We start from the raw sequence: 16701 nt of genomic DNA on the forward strand, positions 1-16701 counted from the left end.
CCTTTCCTGTAGGAACTCACCATGCACAGGATTTCATATCCTACATGGCAGTTAAGGAGCCGGTCCCAGAGACTAGCCAGGCATTGAACAGGCCTCAAAAGAAGCAGCACACATTTCTTTACTAAAGAAAACCCTTTATGGCCAGGAATTGGGGCTTCCAGTAAAAAAAAGTTGCTGAGTTACAGAGGAAGAGGAGAGGATGGGCGACTCCTCGCAAACATTTAGAGGAGAGGATGGGCGACTCCTCGCAAACATTTCAGCTAATCGAGATGTCCCATTTTTTCAATTTGCGCGGAAAATAAACTGCTGTACAAGCCTTGCCAAAACATTACCTGGAATCCAAAATAAAAGGCTAACCTCTGCTGTTTTGTTTATGGGCTTTCCCCCCTCAACAAGTAGAATGGGAGTTAGAATCACAGAGGTGGAAGGGGCCATAGAGGCCATCTAGTCCAAACCCCAGCTTAATGCAGGATCAGCATAGAGCATCCCTGACAAGTGTTTGTCCAGCCTCTGCTTAAAGACTGCTGGTGAGGGGGAGCTCACCACTTCCCTAGGTAACTGATTCCACTGTCAAACAACTCTTACTTGTAAAAGTTTTTTCCCTAATATCCAGCTGGTACCTTTCTGCCCTCAATTTAAACCCATTATTGCGAGGCCCATGATCCTCTGCTGCAGAGGTGAAGCAAGCTGTGGGCGACACACTCCCCCTTCGCTGGCTCTTGTGATCAGTCTCACAGGTATGGTAAGAGGCACAGAGAACAGGAGAGGAGCTGCTGGGCACCTGTCCCACGGGGGTGGGGGTGGAATCCAGTCTCTCCTCTGTAGCACACTTCTTATTGCAGCCTCCGCTGCAGCGCCCGCCTCGGAAATAAGCCAAGAGGAGGAATGGGGGCCCCTGTGGCTGCCCCAATATAGAGATGACTCCTCAGGTTTATTGAGTTAATAGAGAAGGTACAAACCCACCAACCGGTTCTAAGAAAAGCCGCAGAAAGCCTTACAGACAGGCGTGCTGTAGGGGAGGCGCAGAGGTGGCCTCCTGCTGCCAGGGCCGGTCCACTGCGAGAGGTGAGGCGGCAGCTGCCGGAGGCGGCCTCGGCCAGTAAGGCAGGAGGGTGAGTGAGTGAAGAACCAAGAGTGACGCACCAGGCAAGCGCCGGCTCCCAGCCAAGAGCGGGGCTGCTGTGGGGGCCGGATCTGCCTAAAAGCCGAGCCAGGAGGGAAAGAGGCCTTGTTTCCTCACCAGCTGCAGGGAGGTAGGCCAACAAGAGCCTTGCCACAGACTCACCCCCCTCATGCCAGTCATACGCGTGGCATTGCCTTCCCCAAAGAGAAAAGGAGTAAAGGCCCCAGAGGGCTCCCTGAGAATGCAGCAGGCAAAACAAAGCCATTGAGGACCAACACCAGCCCCACACACACACACACCCAGTGACAGCTGGCTTTTGCCCCGAAACCTCTGAGGTGGGTGCCCCATGCTAAGTTCTGTCCGGAAGGGGGGAGGCTGCACATACCACCCCCCTCCAATGCTCTGCTCAGGACGCACAGCTGTAGGACTGCCCCGGACTCTCCCATTGCAGAGAGGCACTGCACTTCCCCTCCTGGGGCAGAGGACGTCGGAAAAGCAGCAGCAGCAGCACACGGTGGAAGGACAGAAGGAAAGGCCAGGAGGAGGAGGAGGAGGAAGAGGAGAGCGTGCCGCCTGTGGCCACAGCAAGCCAGGCCAGCTGGCCTGCCCCCCCTTCCTAGCTCCCATCTTAGGTCTTCTTCTTCAGCTCCTCGAACCTTCGCGAGAGATCGTCGAAGTCAATGTCTTCTGATGCTGAAGTGCTCACGCCAGCAGAGGCGGCAGGCAGCGTGTCTGGAACAGAGGGCAACTCCGGCAGCACAAAGTTATCGTGGGAGCTGGGCGGCTTTGCCACCACATCTGGCTTCAGTCCAGGCCCTGCAACAGACAAAGAGGGCACCATCAACACTGAGTCCTTGGCAGGGGCCGCCCACCCAAGATGCAAACAGCTACAGCAAAAGAAAACCTTAGGAGAGCTCAGGGGGCCCGCCGACAGAGTGAGACCGCCAACTGGGGCAGAGGAACTCGCTGGCTCTAGCAGGATGCCTCTCGCGCAGCAAACAAGCAACTCAGGCTCTCCTCCTCCCTAGTGGTCTTCAGGACAGAGGCCAGCCCTGCTGTGCTGGTCATTTCCTCCTCAGAGCACCGGCACAAACTCGACGGCCTGCTAGAAATTCCATGGTCTTTTGGTAAGAAGGAACCACCGCACCCAACTCACGGCCTTCCGGCAGCAGGTACAGGCGCCGCCAGCCCAGGGCCAAAGGAGACTGGGGCACCCGGACTGGCACCTTTGCTGCGCTGCTGAGCACCTCTGCCCCCTTTCCCAGCACAACCCCAGCAGCTCAGGGCCCACAACCAGCGCCAGAGGCCCCCATCCCGGGAGACTCACCAGCCATACGGGGCAAGGAGGACACGTCCTTGTCAGTACCGACGTCATCAATCTGAAACAGACCAAGAGCCGGGTTGGCGCAGGATCATCCCTTCGCCCCTAACACACAGCAGCAGCGCAGGCAGAAGACACAGGGCTAAGCCTAGTCACTGCCCCCCCCGGGGCAACCATTTTAATGGGTGGGGTCCTTCCTCTACCTGATCACAGAACATAAAGAGCGTGCTCGTTTTACCTTAAAACACCCCTACTTGACCCTGTATTGGGAGGACTCTGGGCAGCGTTAGTGGAGGGAAAGGGACCAGAGAGGTGATTCTTTTGGGTGGCAACAGGGATAAAACAGCTACCACCCAGCCGGGCAATTGGCACACAACCTGCCTCCCAGAAGCTGGGTCAGAGTCACGAGAGACAGAACCAGGAAGAGGAGGAACCCCAGCAGCCGGGCCCCGCTCCTCTCCAGAGACCAGCCACAGCCCAGCCCGCCCTGGCAAAAACTGAACTCACTACCCCAAATTGAACAGAGCAAACACGGACAAACACAGCTTCTCAATTGGCAACGGAAGAGGGCCTCTTTTTGCTGGCTGTTTCGCAGCTGCCCTGAGAAGCTGGCTGGGGGGGGGGGCTCCATTGCGGTCATCCGCACGGACACCAGGGATTGCTCAGGCCCTTACCGACTCATACGTTGGAGGAGTGGCTGGGATCTGAGGGGGGTGAAGGCTGGAGAAAGGCTGGTACGTCCCCACAGGCAGGCCACTGAAGTTCTCCTGCAGGTGAGAAAGGCGAAGGAGCCGCATGGGACCCTGCCTCAGCCTCCCCCACCCCCAGCAAATAATCAATTGCCCCTTCCCGCACAGCCCCCCCCTCCAGCTCCCTTGCAGGGAAGCAGATACTTACCGGCCCTTTAGGAGGTGGGTAAGAGAAAGGGCCCCCCGGAGATGGCATCGGCATTGGCATTGGAACAACCCCATCGGGGCCAGTCAAGGGGGCTATGAAGCCACCCCCGCCACCTCCCCCACGCCCGCCTTTCTTTGCATCATCCACAAATCCCACATCAATGAGATCCGCTTCCACGCCAGCAGGAGCCTCAGCCTGGGAAGACCGGGGGGGGGGGGGAGGAGAGATGAGAAGAATTGTTTTTTACACGCCTTCTTTCTCTACCACCTAAGGGAGACTCAAACCGGCTTACAATCCCCTTCCCTTCCCCTCCCCACAACAGACACCCTGTGAGGTTGGTGGGGCTGAGAGAGCTCTAAGAGAACTGCAACTAGCCCAAGGTCACCCAGCAGGCTTCCTGCGGAGGAGTGGGGAATTGAACCCGGTTCACCAGATTAGCCTCCACCGCTCATGTGGAGGAGTGGGGAATCAAGCCAGATCAGAGTCCAGATCAGAGTCCAGCACTCCAAACCACCGCTCTTAACCACTGCACCACACTGGCTCCCTCACAAGCCAGAAACAACCAGCCCCTGGAGAGAGTGGGGGAGGGGCTGTTGCTGGGCATGCCAGAGGCAGAACCACCTGCCACACCCACAGCAAATCCTCTCCATCCATCCTACTCACCATGACGACAGAGTCTGGCTCGTAGGGCACGTTGTAGTTCTTGGCAATCTCAATGAGGTACCTCTCCACTAGGATTTTGGGGGGTGCTTCGACACTGAGCTTGTGCATCAGCTGGGAGACAGAAAACGTTAAAGATCGCTTTTGGCTTGAGCAGGTCAGGAAAAGCAGCACAGGTTTTGACGGAACAGCCTCGGCCCCCTCCCTCAGGCAAGGCCTGAGACGGCACGCCCCAGGGCAGGCCCCTGCCCCACTCACCCGGTCATTGACAGTGCCAATCTGGTTACTCCGGCACAGCTTGCCATATTCCTTGCTGTACTTGGCACACAGTTGATCAGCAACCTGGCAGAGACAGAGCAGGCAAATGCAGCAGAAGCACCAGAGCAGCAGGCATGGAAGTGCTCGGCCGGGTCAGAGGAGAGCTGAGCTCCGCTCCTGGCTGAGCCAAGCAACTCCCAGGCTGCCTCAAGGCACATCGCCTCCTGAAAGCGCAGCCCCCCACCCCTGCAAGCTGTGCCAAGGGCAGCAACCAGCAGCAAGAACTCATTGGCTTCTCTGAGACCCAGGAGTCCCAATACTCACAATTTTCAGCTCAGCTACTTCCGACTGCAGTCGGGGGGCAGCCCAGATGAGGGTGGAAACAGCTTCTGCCAGACCAGAGTCCAGCTCCCTGCAGAAACCACAGGAGGCTGAGCCCTGGCACTCCTGCCTCGGGCACCAGGGAAAGGGCAGGACTCCTGGCTGCCCAGGAGCAGCCTCCCCGGCCTCGGCACTCCCCCCGCTCCTTACTTCATGGACTGGATGAGGCCGAAGCGCGCCAGGAGGAGGTCGCAATACAGCTCCAGGATCTCCATCGCCTCCACCAGGTAGTCCTCCCGGATGATGTGCTCCACGCGGATCCGAGCCCGCTCATCCTTGCCCGAGGCCAGGTAATCCGCAATCTCCTTCCTTGCCTTCTGGGCCAGCTCGGCTGCAAGGCAAAGGGGGACGCTGGAGGCCGAGGTCCCACCCGCCGGCTTCGGCAGCGTCTCCAGGGAGGGCCCCCGGAACGCTCTCCTACCGGGTGGAGGGGGGGGCCCACGCCAGCCTTCTGCGCTGCCACCTCTGGCAGGCGCAGGTGGCGACCGGGGGGGGGGATCTCTGCAGGCGCGGCTGTGAGAGGGGGGCGGCCCAGAGCAGCAGGGGCAGCCAGGCCAGGGAGGGGCAGCCCTAACCCCCCCCAGGGGCCAGCTGGCCTGGCCTGGCCGGCCCGGCGCCCCCCACCCCCACCCCCACCCCCCCGACTCACTCTTCTTCTTCTCCAGGAGCTTGAGGCGGTTGATGACGAGGCGCAGGTTGACCCGCAGGCGCTCCGCCTTGAACCCGGCGCCCAGCATGGCGCGCCCGCAGCCGGCGGCGAGATCGGCGGCTGCCGCCCCGCGGAGGGGAGGAAAGGAGGGGAGAGGTCAGCGCGCCCCGAGGGGGGGGAGGACGGGGGTCGGGCGCTCCACGGCCGCCCGGCCGCCCCCCCTCCTCCTCCGCGGGCCCCCGCCGGGCCGCCGGAAACACCCGGAAGCGCCCCCGCCGACCCGGAAGCAGCAGCCCGGCCCGCGCTGGCCCCGCCCCCCGCCCCCCAGGCGCCCCCCCACCCCCTCCCTCCCCCCGGGCCAGCCGAAGGAGGGCTCCTGCCGCCGACGCCGCGCCGACAAGCGGGGGGAGGGCGAGGGGGAGGGCGAGGGGGAGGGGGGCGTCGCGGCCCCGGCGCCTTTCGCGCACCCCCCCCAGACCCGCCGCCGGGAGCTCTCCGGGCCCTGCGCCCACCCCCACTGACCCTCTCGGCGGGCGGGCGGGCGGGCGGCGTCCTTCCTTCTCCCTCTCCCCCCGTCCGTCCGTTCGTCCCCGTCGGAGCTATCAAGAGGGCGGCGTCGGCGGCGTCGCAGCCTGAGATCCGGCCGGCGGAGGGATACGCGGAGGGGGGCGGGGGCGGGGCGGGGGCGGGGGCGGGGCGGGGGCGGGGCGGGGGCGGGGCGGGGGGCGGGGCCGCCCCAGAGCGGCAGCAGCAGCAGCAGCAGCAGCAGCAGCAGCAGCGCCGCCTGCCGGGCAGGAGGAGGAGGAGGAGGAGAAGCACGCGGTGGCGGTGGGGGGGGGGCTCCGGCTCCGCTCGCTCCTTCCCGCGGCGGCGGCGTGCGTGTGCGCGCGTGTGCGCGCGCGCCCCGGGGGCCCGAGCACAGCCCCGCCCGGCGGGGGGCGAGCGGAGCCGGAGCCCCCCCCCCACCGCCACCGCGGCGGGGGCGCTCCCCCCCTCTCTGCCGTGCCCGGGACCCCGGAGCCCGCCGGGCTCGCCTGCAGGCGGGCGAGGGGCGGGTCGGGGGGGGGCGGGCCGGGCCGGGAGGGGCCGGGCTCCTCCGCTGCTCGGCGGGGGGTGGGGCGCCGCCGCCGCCGCGCGCCCCCGCCCGCTTGTGTGTCGGCCCCGCCGTGCACGAGCCTGGCGCTCCCGCCGCGCCGCCATCTTCCGTCCGTCGGTCCCGGCCGCCCTTTGTCCGTCCGCTGGGCCGCCCCGCCGGGCCAAGGAGCCCCCGCCGGCCGGTAAGGGGGCGGCGGGCCAAGGGGGCGCATGGCGGGGGCGCCTCACCCCACCCCCCCCACCGCTGACGGGCCTTTTCTCTCCTCAGGTGCACCCCGGGGGGGGGGAGCCATGTCCCGTCGGAAACAGACCACCCCCAACAAAGTGCGCTGTGAGTAGCGGGGGGGGGGCTCCGGGGGCGGCCCTGCAGCCAGGGCACAGCTGGGCAGAGGCCGGCGGGGCTGTCGGAGGGGGAGGGGGAGGGGGAGGGGGGCTCCGGGGCCCCGACCCCCCGGCCGGGTTCCCTGCTGGCTCCGTCGCCCCCGGGGGCGGCGTTTCCGTGGGCGCTCGTGCTTTGGCACGGGCTTGCGAGCGAGCGCGCGCGCGCCCCCCTCCCGCCGCCCCCCCCTTTGTGCAGCCGCGGGGGGCGAGGCCAGGCCGGTGGGGGCAGCTCCAGACGTGGCCCAGCGGGGTGCGGGGGGGAGGGGAGGCTGAGGTCTGGGGGGGGCGCGGGCCCTTGAGCAACACCAGACGAGGACCGTGGGGCGCAGGGGAAGGTCTTCCCGAGCTGAAGGTGGGCCCGCCACACCATGCCATGCCACGCCAACCAGTGCCAGGGCCGCCGGGCGATGGAGCAGAGTCCCGCTGGAGAAGGAGCCCCTTCCCCATCCACCCCCCCCCGCGGGCTCAATGCAGCTGAAGGCGTTTGTATTTCCAGGTCATAGTGCAAAGGATGCGAAGGGACAGATGGGTCAGGCCGCCCTTGCTTGGCAGGAAGGGTTTGGGGAGAGCGGTTCTGGGGCGTGGATCCCAGGCATTAGTCCCGTGCTGGGCCGGCTTCAGGTAGGGGAGACCTTCGCTGGGCGACGAGGGGTGCAGGAGAAGGCCGGCGGCAGCCTGACCCCGACCCGCCTTGTGCTTCCAGGGAGGCACGTCTTTGCCGGCTTGGAGGAGCGCACGCGGCAGGCCATGATGCGGAGGGACTTCCCCGGCCTGCTTGGGGAGCAGCAGCCGTTCCGAGAGCAGGACTCCAGCAGCAGTGAGTCGGGCCCCCTCCTAGGGTGGCGCGGGGTGGCGCGGGGGGGCAGCTCCGGTGCGCTCCGCCACCGGGACGCGGGACCCCAACCGGCCGCCCTCCTGACTTCCAGGTGACAGCGAGGGGGACGAAGAGACGACCCAAGACGAGGTCTCCTCCCCTGCATCGGAGGAAGACAGTGCGCTGGCACAAGTGAAGCAGGAGCTGGAGCCGGATGAGCCGCTGGGCTCCCCCACGCGGGGGACTCTGGACCAGGAGGCAAGTGTGCCTCCCCCTCTGTACCAGCGCAAAGGGGCCAGGCCTTCATGCAGGGAGGTGGGGGCCCCAGGGGGAGCAGCCAGGGGCTCAGACGGGACCGTGAAGGCTCCAAGACTCTGCGGCAGAGTGGTCAAGAGTGACTTGTGGCACAGCCCAAGCGGCAGGCTGCCCTCCTCTACCAAGTCACGCCGACCTCAGTCCCGGCAACGCCAGTCTAGCTGACCTTACCAGGATTACAGTCAAAGGACACCTGAACCACTGTGAACATTGGGCATGGGCTGCAATCCCTGAAATGCTGTTTGTAAGGCACACAGAACCCCCCAGCAGCTTTCGGGGGGTGGGGGAGAGGGTTGCAGCGCCTACCCAAGGTGGACAGCTTGTTGCCCTGACCTTCCTTTCCGGGTCTCTTGTTGCATCTAGTTGGATTTGCATGTGAACCCAGATGCCCTGACGCGGGGACTCTCTCGCTGTCCCCTCTGCCAGCTGGAATGCGGGAGCCGGGAGCACCTCGTCACTCATGTCTATCAGGTATTGGGGGGGGGGGAGTTGGGAGGCTGACGTGCCAGGAAACTGCTCACTCTCTGTTTAGAACCCTTGCACGTTTCTCCAGCATACCTGCTTGAATACAGCCCCTTCTCACCTGGGAGACTGCCCTTCCCATCACTCTTGGTGGGCCGGACCATGCCCCAGGGAGGGAAAGAGGCCCTTGTGGGTCTCTCCCCCTCTTCCCTTAAGGGGGGAAGAGGGCTTCTTGGCTTGGGGAGCGGATAGCGGAGCCCTTCCTTGCCTCACAGCCCAGACTCCCTTGCAGCACACAGCGGCCGTGGTCAGCGCCAAGAGCTACCTGTGTCCCGTCTGTGGCCGAGCACTCAGCTCCCCGGGCTCCCTGGGCAGGCATCTTCTCATCCACTCTGAGGACCAGCTGTCCAACTGCGCAGTGTGTGGGGCGCGCTTTACCAGCCATGCCACGTTCAACAGGTGAGAAGCTTCTGGCCTTTGCCCAGGTGGATGGCAGCGGGCCGTGTTGTGAGGGCCTGGCCTGAAAGGGGGACCGGTGGGGTTGTGGGAAATGGAAGGGTCTAAAAGAGTGTGTGGGGGGAGCAGAAGCAGGGACTGTAGAGGCTGGGGTCGCTGTGCTTGGGCTGCTCTCGTAAGCCATGGAGTACGGTGTGTTGACACGCTCAGGAGACAGTAAGGGCTGGTGGCTGGACAAGGCGCACCTGAAGATCCCCGGCAGATCTGGGGTGTCTGTAATGCAGGCGGACCAGACAGAAGTCTCTAAGGTCACATTTCTGCTCTTTGCCTCCTGCAGTGAGAAGGTGCCAGAGGTGTTGTGTGCAGATGCCCTGCCCATTCCTCTGCCCAAAGGGTCTTCTGGGGCTGAAGAGAAGACCCCTGCTCTTAGCTCCCCGGTGTATCCTGCTGGTATCCTCCTGGTGTGTAACAGCTGCGTGGCCTACCGCAAGCTCCTGGAGGCACAGTCGCCGGGCGTGCGCAAGTGGGCCTTGCGAAGGCAGAACGAGCCCCTGGAGGTGAGGTTGCAGCGATTGGAACGAGAGCGCACCGCCAAGAAGAGTCGCCGAGACAACGAATCGCCTGAGGAGCGAGAAGTGCGGCGCATGAGGGACCGTGAGGCCAAGCGTTTGCAGCGCATGCAGGAGACGGATGAGCAGCGAGCACGCCGGCTGCAACGGGACCGGGAAGCTATGCGCCTGAAACGTGCCAACGAGACCCCGGAGAAACGGCAGGCGCGGCTCATCCGTGAGCGGGAAGCCAAGAGGCTGAAGCGGCGGCTGGAGAAGATGGACATGATGCTGCGGGCCCAGTTTGGCCAGGATCCCTCGGCAGTGGCTGCCCTGGCAGCAGAGATCAACTTCTTCCCGCTGCCTGTGAGTGGCGTGGAGCTGGATGGCCAGCTGCTCAGCAAAATGGCCTTTGAGGAGCCGAGCCCTGGCACCCTGCATGGAGCTGCTCCCTTGGACAAGACTGCTGGCAGCCCGGGAGCTGCCTGTGACCCCGGGAGCTGGGAGCAGAGGGGAAAATAAATCTGCTGCCCATGCCTGGTGGGCTTCGCAGCAGCCTGAGGTGTCCATCCTTCCCTGTTACCGCTCCGGCCAGCAGTTACGTCGAGGTCTAGGCTGTTCGGAATCGGGGGAGGGGACCAAGATCTTCCTCTGCAGTAAGGGCCATGCCGGTACATGCCACTCCTGCTCCCCTCTTGTGAAGAGGCCGTGGAGAGATAAGACTGGAAGCCACCAGTAAAGGGCAGGTGCCTCTTGGCTTGAAGCCCTCGTCTCCCGTTCACCCAGCTTCCTTGCTGGGGAGTGAGAGAGTGATCCTCATGTTGTGGGTTCTGCCTTTCTAAAGGAAATCTGTGCAGACTGGTGTCCTTGGGAAGCCCTAGCTGCCTCAGAATGAGCAGCTCTCCTGTTACTAGCACAGCCTGTTTTGGATTTGCCAGGGCGGGGCAAGAAAAATTCAGCAATGCCCAAGATTCTATTCTGGTCCCTACTCCCGCCCCAGTTTCACAAAGCTTAGCGGTGACATCCAAACAGAGCTGGGAAGCCCCAAGAGGCAACGAAGGAACGGCCCCACATGCGTGAAGACTGGGAACTCACTTCTGGGCCCTGGAGACTGGTGGGAACAGGTTGCTGGTTAGAACTGAACTCTTGCCGTGTGTACAAATTCCCTTTAAAAGAGAAAAGCTCTACTTTAGTCGATTTGACAGTGAACTTCTCCTAGCCTTAAAACTCAATAAGCTGCTGCTTTAGGAATAATTCAGCTTCAGCCCTACCCCCCAGCACTTTACTTACCAGGCAATTGGTATCTATATATCTAATAGCGACATGTGACCCCTATCTGCGTATACCTAAATCTGCAGACTGGGACCACATGGATGCAATACAGATTTTTTTGCAAACTTGGGGGGGTTTAACCCCCACACACACTTTGAAAAACAGTGTTGTCTGCGTGTGCTCTTACCTATTGAAGTGGTGGTGGTGATGGCTGCAGGGATCCACGCTGGGCCCAGCTACGGTGGATGGTGTGAGCTGCTCCAGGCCCGGCTACAGCAGCAGCGGACCCCAGGAGCAGCTCCCAGACACTGCTGCTGCCGCAGTGGGGCTCAAAGGTGAGTGGTCACTCCAGCTCAGCAATGAGTTTCACAGGTCCCTCTTGTATTTCTTAAATCACTCTTCGGATACCTCTTTGCTGGCAGAACCATAATCACCTGATCTATCTGGCTGAAAAATAAGTTAAATGAATTTTCTTCAACCTTTTCCCTCTATGGGCACGTATATAGGAGTGCGTGTGTGAGCAGGGAGATTCCATTGCCACATCTGGAGTCTCCCACCGACTTTGGCTTCCCTGTGCCCTCCTGCCTGGTGTGGTGGAGAGGAGGTGGGCAGCAGGAGACAAGCTGGCGCTGCCTCCTTCCACTTTCTCATCCTTTTCAACTCCAATGTCAATTCCAGCAACACAAAATACTGCTGAAATGCTGGGGGTGGGGGCGGTATATAACACCTGGAGATGACAATATTAACTGGAGGGACCTTGTAACTGAAATTTTTTTTTAAAATTTTTTTTGCAAACCTGGGGGAACTCCTGTATCATAGCTCTGTGTAGGCCCATGGTGCAGATTTGCCAGCCCCCCCCCATGGGGGGGAGCTCACGCCTATTTGCCAAAGGGATTTAGAATTACTGTTATCAGAGAACATGTGATGTGCATGCTGTGTGGTGTGGCAGCTGGGGCATGCTGCTTCCCAGTCTTCCTTCAGCCATGGAAAGGGCACTGAGCAATACTGGCCCGGTCACCTGCGGCCCGGCGTGCCTCACAGAGCTGCTATGAGGCTAAAGCAGAGGAGCTCCCTGAGCTTCTTGGAGGACAAGCCTCCTTTCGGCACTTGGATGAGGCCAAAACAGCCTGAGGGGAGCAGTGAGGTGGCAAAGAGCCCTCCTACTGGGAGGCCAGACACACTGCCCTGGCCAAGCAGAGGGGCGACACACAGGCCTTGCAGCATCAGGTACATGAAGGCCCCACCAGGCACTTCCAAATTTTTCCTACATGTGGCACCTTGTCAATACCACAGCCCCCCCCAACAGTCAGAGCCTGCGCCGAGCTGTAGCTGCCGCCACCGTGGGCTGCCAAAGGGAAACAAGAGGCAAACACGGCCAAGGAAAAACTATTGGTTTATAATTATATAGATATATGTGTGTATATATATATGTATATATATACTGTGTTTACATAGTCAACAAATTAAATGCAGTATTCGTTAAGAGCATTAACAATAAAAATACAATCTGTGTTGAAAGACTTTAAATGGTAAAACAGGAAAAGGATCTCACCAAAAGTACAAATATACAGTACAAATTGATTTCTTCCAAACAGATACAAAAACACAACAAAATAGATTATCCTCAGACTCATAATGCTTCCTTAAAGACCAGGTAGGAGAAAGGGCTGGGCTAGTTCTAAGGCTTTAGATACGGTGCAGTTGGTTACAGAAGACGACACTCGCGAACAAACAGCCCCCTCGCCAGCCCGCCCAGCGCCCCACTCCCATTAAGGTGCTGAGCAAGGATTGCCCTGGCTGCGGGGGGTCCCAGAACCAGCCTTGGTCTATCCCCGAGGGGCCAGAGAAGCCTGTAGGCCGGTCAAAAACTGCCCTGGGGTGTGCTCTTGCAGGAAGCAGCCAACAACAAAAGAAAGCAAAGCTTGAGGTGGCGAGGATGTGTAGGGGTTGGCCAGGGGCTCCATGGCATGGCAATGGGGGGAAACACGCCCCACTTTATTGCACATCAGAAACCCTCCAGAAATATTTGCCAGGAGCAGGCAGGCAAGAGGCTTCTCTGTAGTGACCACCAAAAGAAACAGCTTATTGCTCTAGGAAGCCAGCCCCTGAAGTCTCCAGCAGCCATGCTGGGCCTGCATCCACCACCCTTACTCCGCCTGGAAACCTGCACACCAAATGCTAGCTGCCAACTGCCTGAACAGAAGCAATACTTTGGGGACTTGCTTAGCATATTTCTGTGCTGTCCTCTCCCAGATGTTGGGGCCAAAGCAAGCACAGTCCCGACTGGCTGTCACAACCCAGCACAGACCAGGCGCAAAAAGCCAAGGAGAGCCAGAGTGGAACTCTCAAGAGGGTAAAGGGACAACCCCACGGGGTGGCCAGCTATACGCCACAGCTCTTCTCAGCCGCCTCCCCCCACACCCCAGAAGCCTGCCCTGGGGGAAGAGGAGCAAGGCAGCCCTGCTCAAAGGACAGCAGGAGGGTACGTGGCAATCGGGATAGGCCTGAGGCACACAGCAGTGCTGGAGGGGGTGGGAGGTAGTGGAGAAAGGGAGGGATGGCGACTGACTGACTGACGGGCAGCTGGGAATAGTGCAAAGTGCTGGAAGAAGACAGCAAAAAAGGGGCAGGGAGAGGCAGGCAGGAGAAAGAACAACTACTATTTTTCATACAGCATGAGAGCTGTGCGAGAACCGCTGTTTCAGGCCAAGAGGGAAGGCAGGTTCTAGCAGCTGCACTGGACAGGAGACTTGGGGCCCCCCAGCACACAGAGCCAGGAAAAATCAACAGAGCTCCCTTCACCCTTCCACAGCAGCCTGAAGGCACCAAGCCAGGAGAGATTCTCTAACTGGAGCCGGCTCCACGGGCACGCAGCCATAAGCTCTGGTGTGCCAGATTCAAAAACGAAACTCTCATTCTTCCGGAGGCACCAGTGTCCAACTGTTGTCTAAAGAACCCAAACTCGTTTTATTAAGATGCCAAGTGCGCTCATATGCACTGGACTTTTCAAGTCCTTTCAACAAGCTCAGAGATTATTGCAACAGCCACAGTATCCTCAGTTCCACAAGCCCTTACAGAAGGGCTTAAAACAACTCCCAGAGAGAAGATGCTTCCCTCGAGCTGCTCCTGCAAGTCCATCATCTACAGCGGGTCTATGATAAGAGCACACTAAGAGGAACCTCATTACTCAATGCTAAACCTTTGGACCAGATTGAGCCACAAACGTTTCAGGGAGCGGCAGAGTAGACAACCCATGGAGGGAAGAGGCTGCAGAGCCCAGAGGACGCAGAGCTTCTGGGTGGAGCTCCCATACAACAGGGTGTGAATTAACCGTTTCCTTCCAATGCAATCAATGCCTATAAATACCCTGAGGAGAAGCTCAGACTAGAAGGCCCACCCTGCTTCCGGCTGTGCCTCCCTTCACTCCTCACTTGAGATCTGTTGCAACGTCCAGAGCAGGCTTGGCACAGCTTGTGCCTGAGCGGCGACCTCTCCTGCTACAACCTACTTCTTTGTAGGGGGGCCCACCCCCAAAAGCATCCAGCCATGTTTCAGCAGGTGACCTCTTAAAGTGCTCGTGTGAAGAGAGGGACTTTGGGCTCCTGATCCCCTCCTCTCCACAGCAGAAGAACTGCTACCATTGGAGCTTAACCTGCAGCCAACCAACTGCTCCTGCGGGGGGGGGGGGGATGCCAGTGGAATGATTTTAGGCACACAGCTGGAGGAGGAGTTGGGCACCTCTCAGGAGCAGAGAAGAAGCCCAGTTCTGCACGGCCAACAGTCTACTCACCAGCCGGGCTTCACTTCCCTGCATTTGAACGACCCTCAATAGACAGCTTGACCTCCTGGGGAATGAACGAGGGGCGAATCAGGGGGGCCCGAGGCTCCTCCCTAAACCTTTGGCAGCTGGGGCCAGCCCAGCCATGCTGAGAAGTGGGTTCGAGATGGGAGGGCTCAAGGGGGGAGGGCAGGGGCAGAGCCCCCTTCTGCACGGGGCTTCCCCCCCCAGCTCTAGCTTGTGGCTCTCGGAGGCCCTGGCTGGCTCTCCCAAGTTTCTCCCTAGGAGCTCCCTGGGGGCTGGCCTGAGAAGCCAGCCTGCCGTTCAGGCTTTGTAAACTGATGGAGATGCAAACATCGCCCACCTGCAGCCTGTGGCAGGGGAGCGCAAAGAGCCGAGCCGTCCGCTCTGGGCTGCAAGAAGACCAACCCTGCCCGTACACAAAGAAGGGGTGCTCTGGGGGGACATCAATGCTCACTTTGCTCTGCTGCTCTCCAACCACAAAATGTAGCGTGACAAAACCCTGCCAGGGGCTCTCCTGGATGTCCACAACCGTACTGGAGTCGATCTTCAGTCCCCCGCTCACCTCTGCACTGCGCACAAAGTCTTGGGTCTGCAGATCCTCCACCCGCTTCAGCTCCCCTGTGGCCAGCTGGATAATGGCTCCTTTCATGAAGTGGGAGGGCAAGTGCCCCTGGGACTGAACACGGTCTAGGTCAGACAGCCCCTCCTGGGCGGGTGCCTCTGGACTGGCTCTCCCTAGGCCATCCGGAGCCGCAGGCAGGAGGGACCCTGAGGCCGCCTTGCCGTTGGCCATTGCCAGGCTGCTCAGCATTTCTTCACGGTGGAGCTGTTTCTCTGGAGACTCGGGAGGCGGCCCTGGCGAGTGGCTTTTTCCAGCAGAGGCACCTTGTCCTGAAGCCGCTCCCGATCCCTCCCCCTGCTCAGGGAGATCACGATGGGAAAGGTTCAAAGGACTCAAGCCAGCCTTCTGCCGCCCTGAGCAAGCGGGGTAGTCCTGAGAAGCAAACACCCCCACCACCCTCTGCACTTCCAAGTCTGTGTCTGGGGTGCTCCGCTGAGAGGTCATCGGAACTTCTGCTCTCACTGAATGGCCCCTGCCCAAGAAGTGACTGTCGGCGGCAGACTCCACCGTCGTCCTCGGCAACTGCCCTTCGGCATCGCCACTGTCCACATCCAGGGCCTCGTTTAACTTGGACCCAACCGCGGGCCTCTCCACCCCGTTCGCTGTGGCGGTTTGGGGGTCCTGCAGAGGTAGGTCCAGCCTCTGGTCGACAACAGGAACCCCAAATGCCGAATAGCCTGCCGGCAGCTGATAATGAACGGGAAACCTGCTCTGCCCCACATCCAGCGGCTGACTCCCCCCATGGGGCTGCAAGGAGCCCAGCGGGGAAAGGGGGGCAGCGGTTTTGCCAAAGCTATGCGCAGCCGGCGGGGGGGCGGCCTCTTCCAGCAGGAGAGGCGCGTATGGCACAAAGTGGGGGATGCGGGAGGGGGCGAGGCCGGCAGACGCGGGCAGGAGGTGGCCGGGCAAGAAGCCGGGGGGCACGGCGTAGGGCACCGAGTAGTGGGAGCCCACGAAGTGCAGCGGGGCCGGGGGCAGCTGGGCGTAGTGGACGGGCGAGTAGGGCAGGCCCGCCGGGTGCGGCAGGAGCGGCGAGGCCACGCTGAAGGCCGGCGGCATCGGGCTCACGCTCACCACCGGCGGCACCGCCACTTTGTACAGCAGCCCGTACTGGTCCACCGTCAGGCCGGCGGACGCCGCCGCCCCGCCGCCGCCGCCGCCCTCCTCCCCGTAGCGCGAGGGCGCGCGCCCCGCCGCCGCCGCCCCGGCCCCCCGCGCCCACTCGGCCGGGGGGGAGGCCTGGCCGCTGGGGGGGCCCGCCGGCCGCTCGGGGGCCCCCCGCCCCGCCTCCTCGGCGGCAGGGGGGGCGGCGGCGGCGGCGGCGGCGGCGGCGGCGGCGGGCAGGTCGCGCTTCTTGGGCGGCAGGCGCTCCTGGCTCCGCTCCTGCGCCGCCCGCATGGCTCGCCCCGGCCCGCAACGTCCCCGGCGGCGGAGGCTCCTTCCCGCGGGGCGCACTCCTCACCTGCGAAGACACAGAGGGGGAGCGGGTCAGCGGGGGGGCGGCGGCGGCGGCGGCGGTCCCCCCGCCCCCTGCCCCCTGCCCGGCGGGGCCTCTGCGGCCCTTCGCTCACCCGCCGCCGCCGCCGCCGCCGCCGCCATGGCCCGGCTCCATCCCGCCGACTCCCGCAGCTCCGGCCTGACCCCG

At 61.8% G+C, this 16701-nt stretch overlaps 3 protein-coding genes across 3 annotated transcripts; 1 reads left to right on the forward strand and 2 right to left on the reverse strand.

Annotated features, from left to right (window-relative positions):
* Window positions 1-1702: 1702 nt before the first annotated feature.
* IST1 (IST1 factor associated with ESCRT-III) lies at window positions 1703-5377 on the reverse strand. Its single transcript, XM_056862649.1, has 9 exons — window positions 5290-5377; window positions 4791-4971; window positions 4584-4671; window positions 4260-4343; window positions 4005-4115; window positions 3342-3536; window positions 3119-3211; window positions 2476-2502; window positions 1703-1976 (listed from the first exon to the last, which is right to left on the reverse strand). Exons 1-9 carry the CDS (start codon window positions 5375-5377, stop codon window positions 1752-1754), a joined length of 1092 nt encoding a protein of 363 aa, XP_056718627.1. The 3' UTR covers window positions 1703-1751.
* A 1298-nt stretch (window positions 5378-6675) lies between these two features.
* On the forward strand, window positions 6676-12558 carry ZNF821 (zinc finger protein 821). Its single transcript, XM_056862426.1, has 8 exons — window positions 6676-6715; window positions 7469-7582; window positions 7692-7843; window positions 8258-8365; window positions 8649-8815; window positions 9150-9847; window positions 10829-10967; window positions 12525-12558. Exons 1-8 carry the CDS (start codon window positions 6676-6678, stop codon window positions 12556-12558), a joined length of 1452 nt encoding a protein of 483 aa, XP_056718404.1.
* A 1813-nt stretch (window positions 12559-14371) lies between these two features.
* ATXN1L (ataxin 1 like) lies at window positions 14372-16454 on the reverse strand. The gene has a single exon (XM_056862646.1). The coding sequence runs from the start codon at window positions 16452-16454 to the stop codon at window positions 14433-14435; it is 2022 nt and encodes a 673-aa protein (XP_056718624.1). The 3' UTR covers window positions 14372-14432.
* Window positions 16455-16701: the final 247 nt, after the last annotated feature.

This window comes from Euleptes europaea, chromosome 17 (genome assembly GCF_029931775.1).
Source record: "Euleptes europaea isolate rEulEur1 chromosome 17, rEulEur1.hap1, whole genome shotgun sequence".
Lineage (NCBI taxonomy): Eukaryota > Metazoa > Chordata > Lepidosauria > Squamata > Sphaerodactylidae > Euleptes > Euleptes europaea.

Bases quoted from the DNA above. Each gene is read 5' to 3' on its own strand.
- IST1 (XM_056862649.1), bottom strand. From the start codon at position 5,377: ATGCTGGGCGCCGGGTTCAAGGCGGAGCGCCTGCGGGTCAACCTGCGC. The intron at 3,212-3,341 runs GTAAGTATCTGC...TCTCACCTGCAG, and splicing joins ACCCACCTCCTAAAGGGCCG to GAGAACTTCAGTGGCCTGCC. The intron at 2,503-3,118 runs GTAAGGGCCTGA...GGTCTGTTTCAG, and splicing joins CTCCTCCAACGTATGAGTCG to ATTGATGACGTCGGTACTGA.
- ZNF821 (XM_056862426.1), top strand. From the start codon at position 6,676: ATGTCCCGTCGGAAACAGACCACCCCCAACAAAGTGCGCT. The intron at 7,583-7,691 runs GTGAGTCGGGCC...CCTGACTTCCAG, and splicing joins AGAGCAGGACTCCAGCAGCA to GTGACAGCGAGGGGGACGAA. The intron at 9,848-10,828 runs GTGACCCCGGGA...TACCTATTGAAG, and splicing joins TGGCAGCCCGGGAGCTGCCT to TGGTGGTGGTGATGGCTGCA.
- ATXN1L (XM_056862646.1), bottom strand. From the start codon at position 16,454: ATGCGGGCGGCGCAGGAGCGGAGCCAGGAGCGCCTGCCGCCCAAGAAG.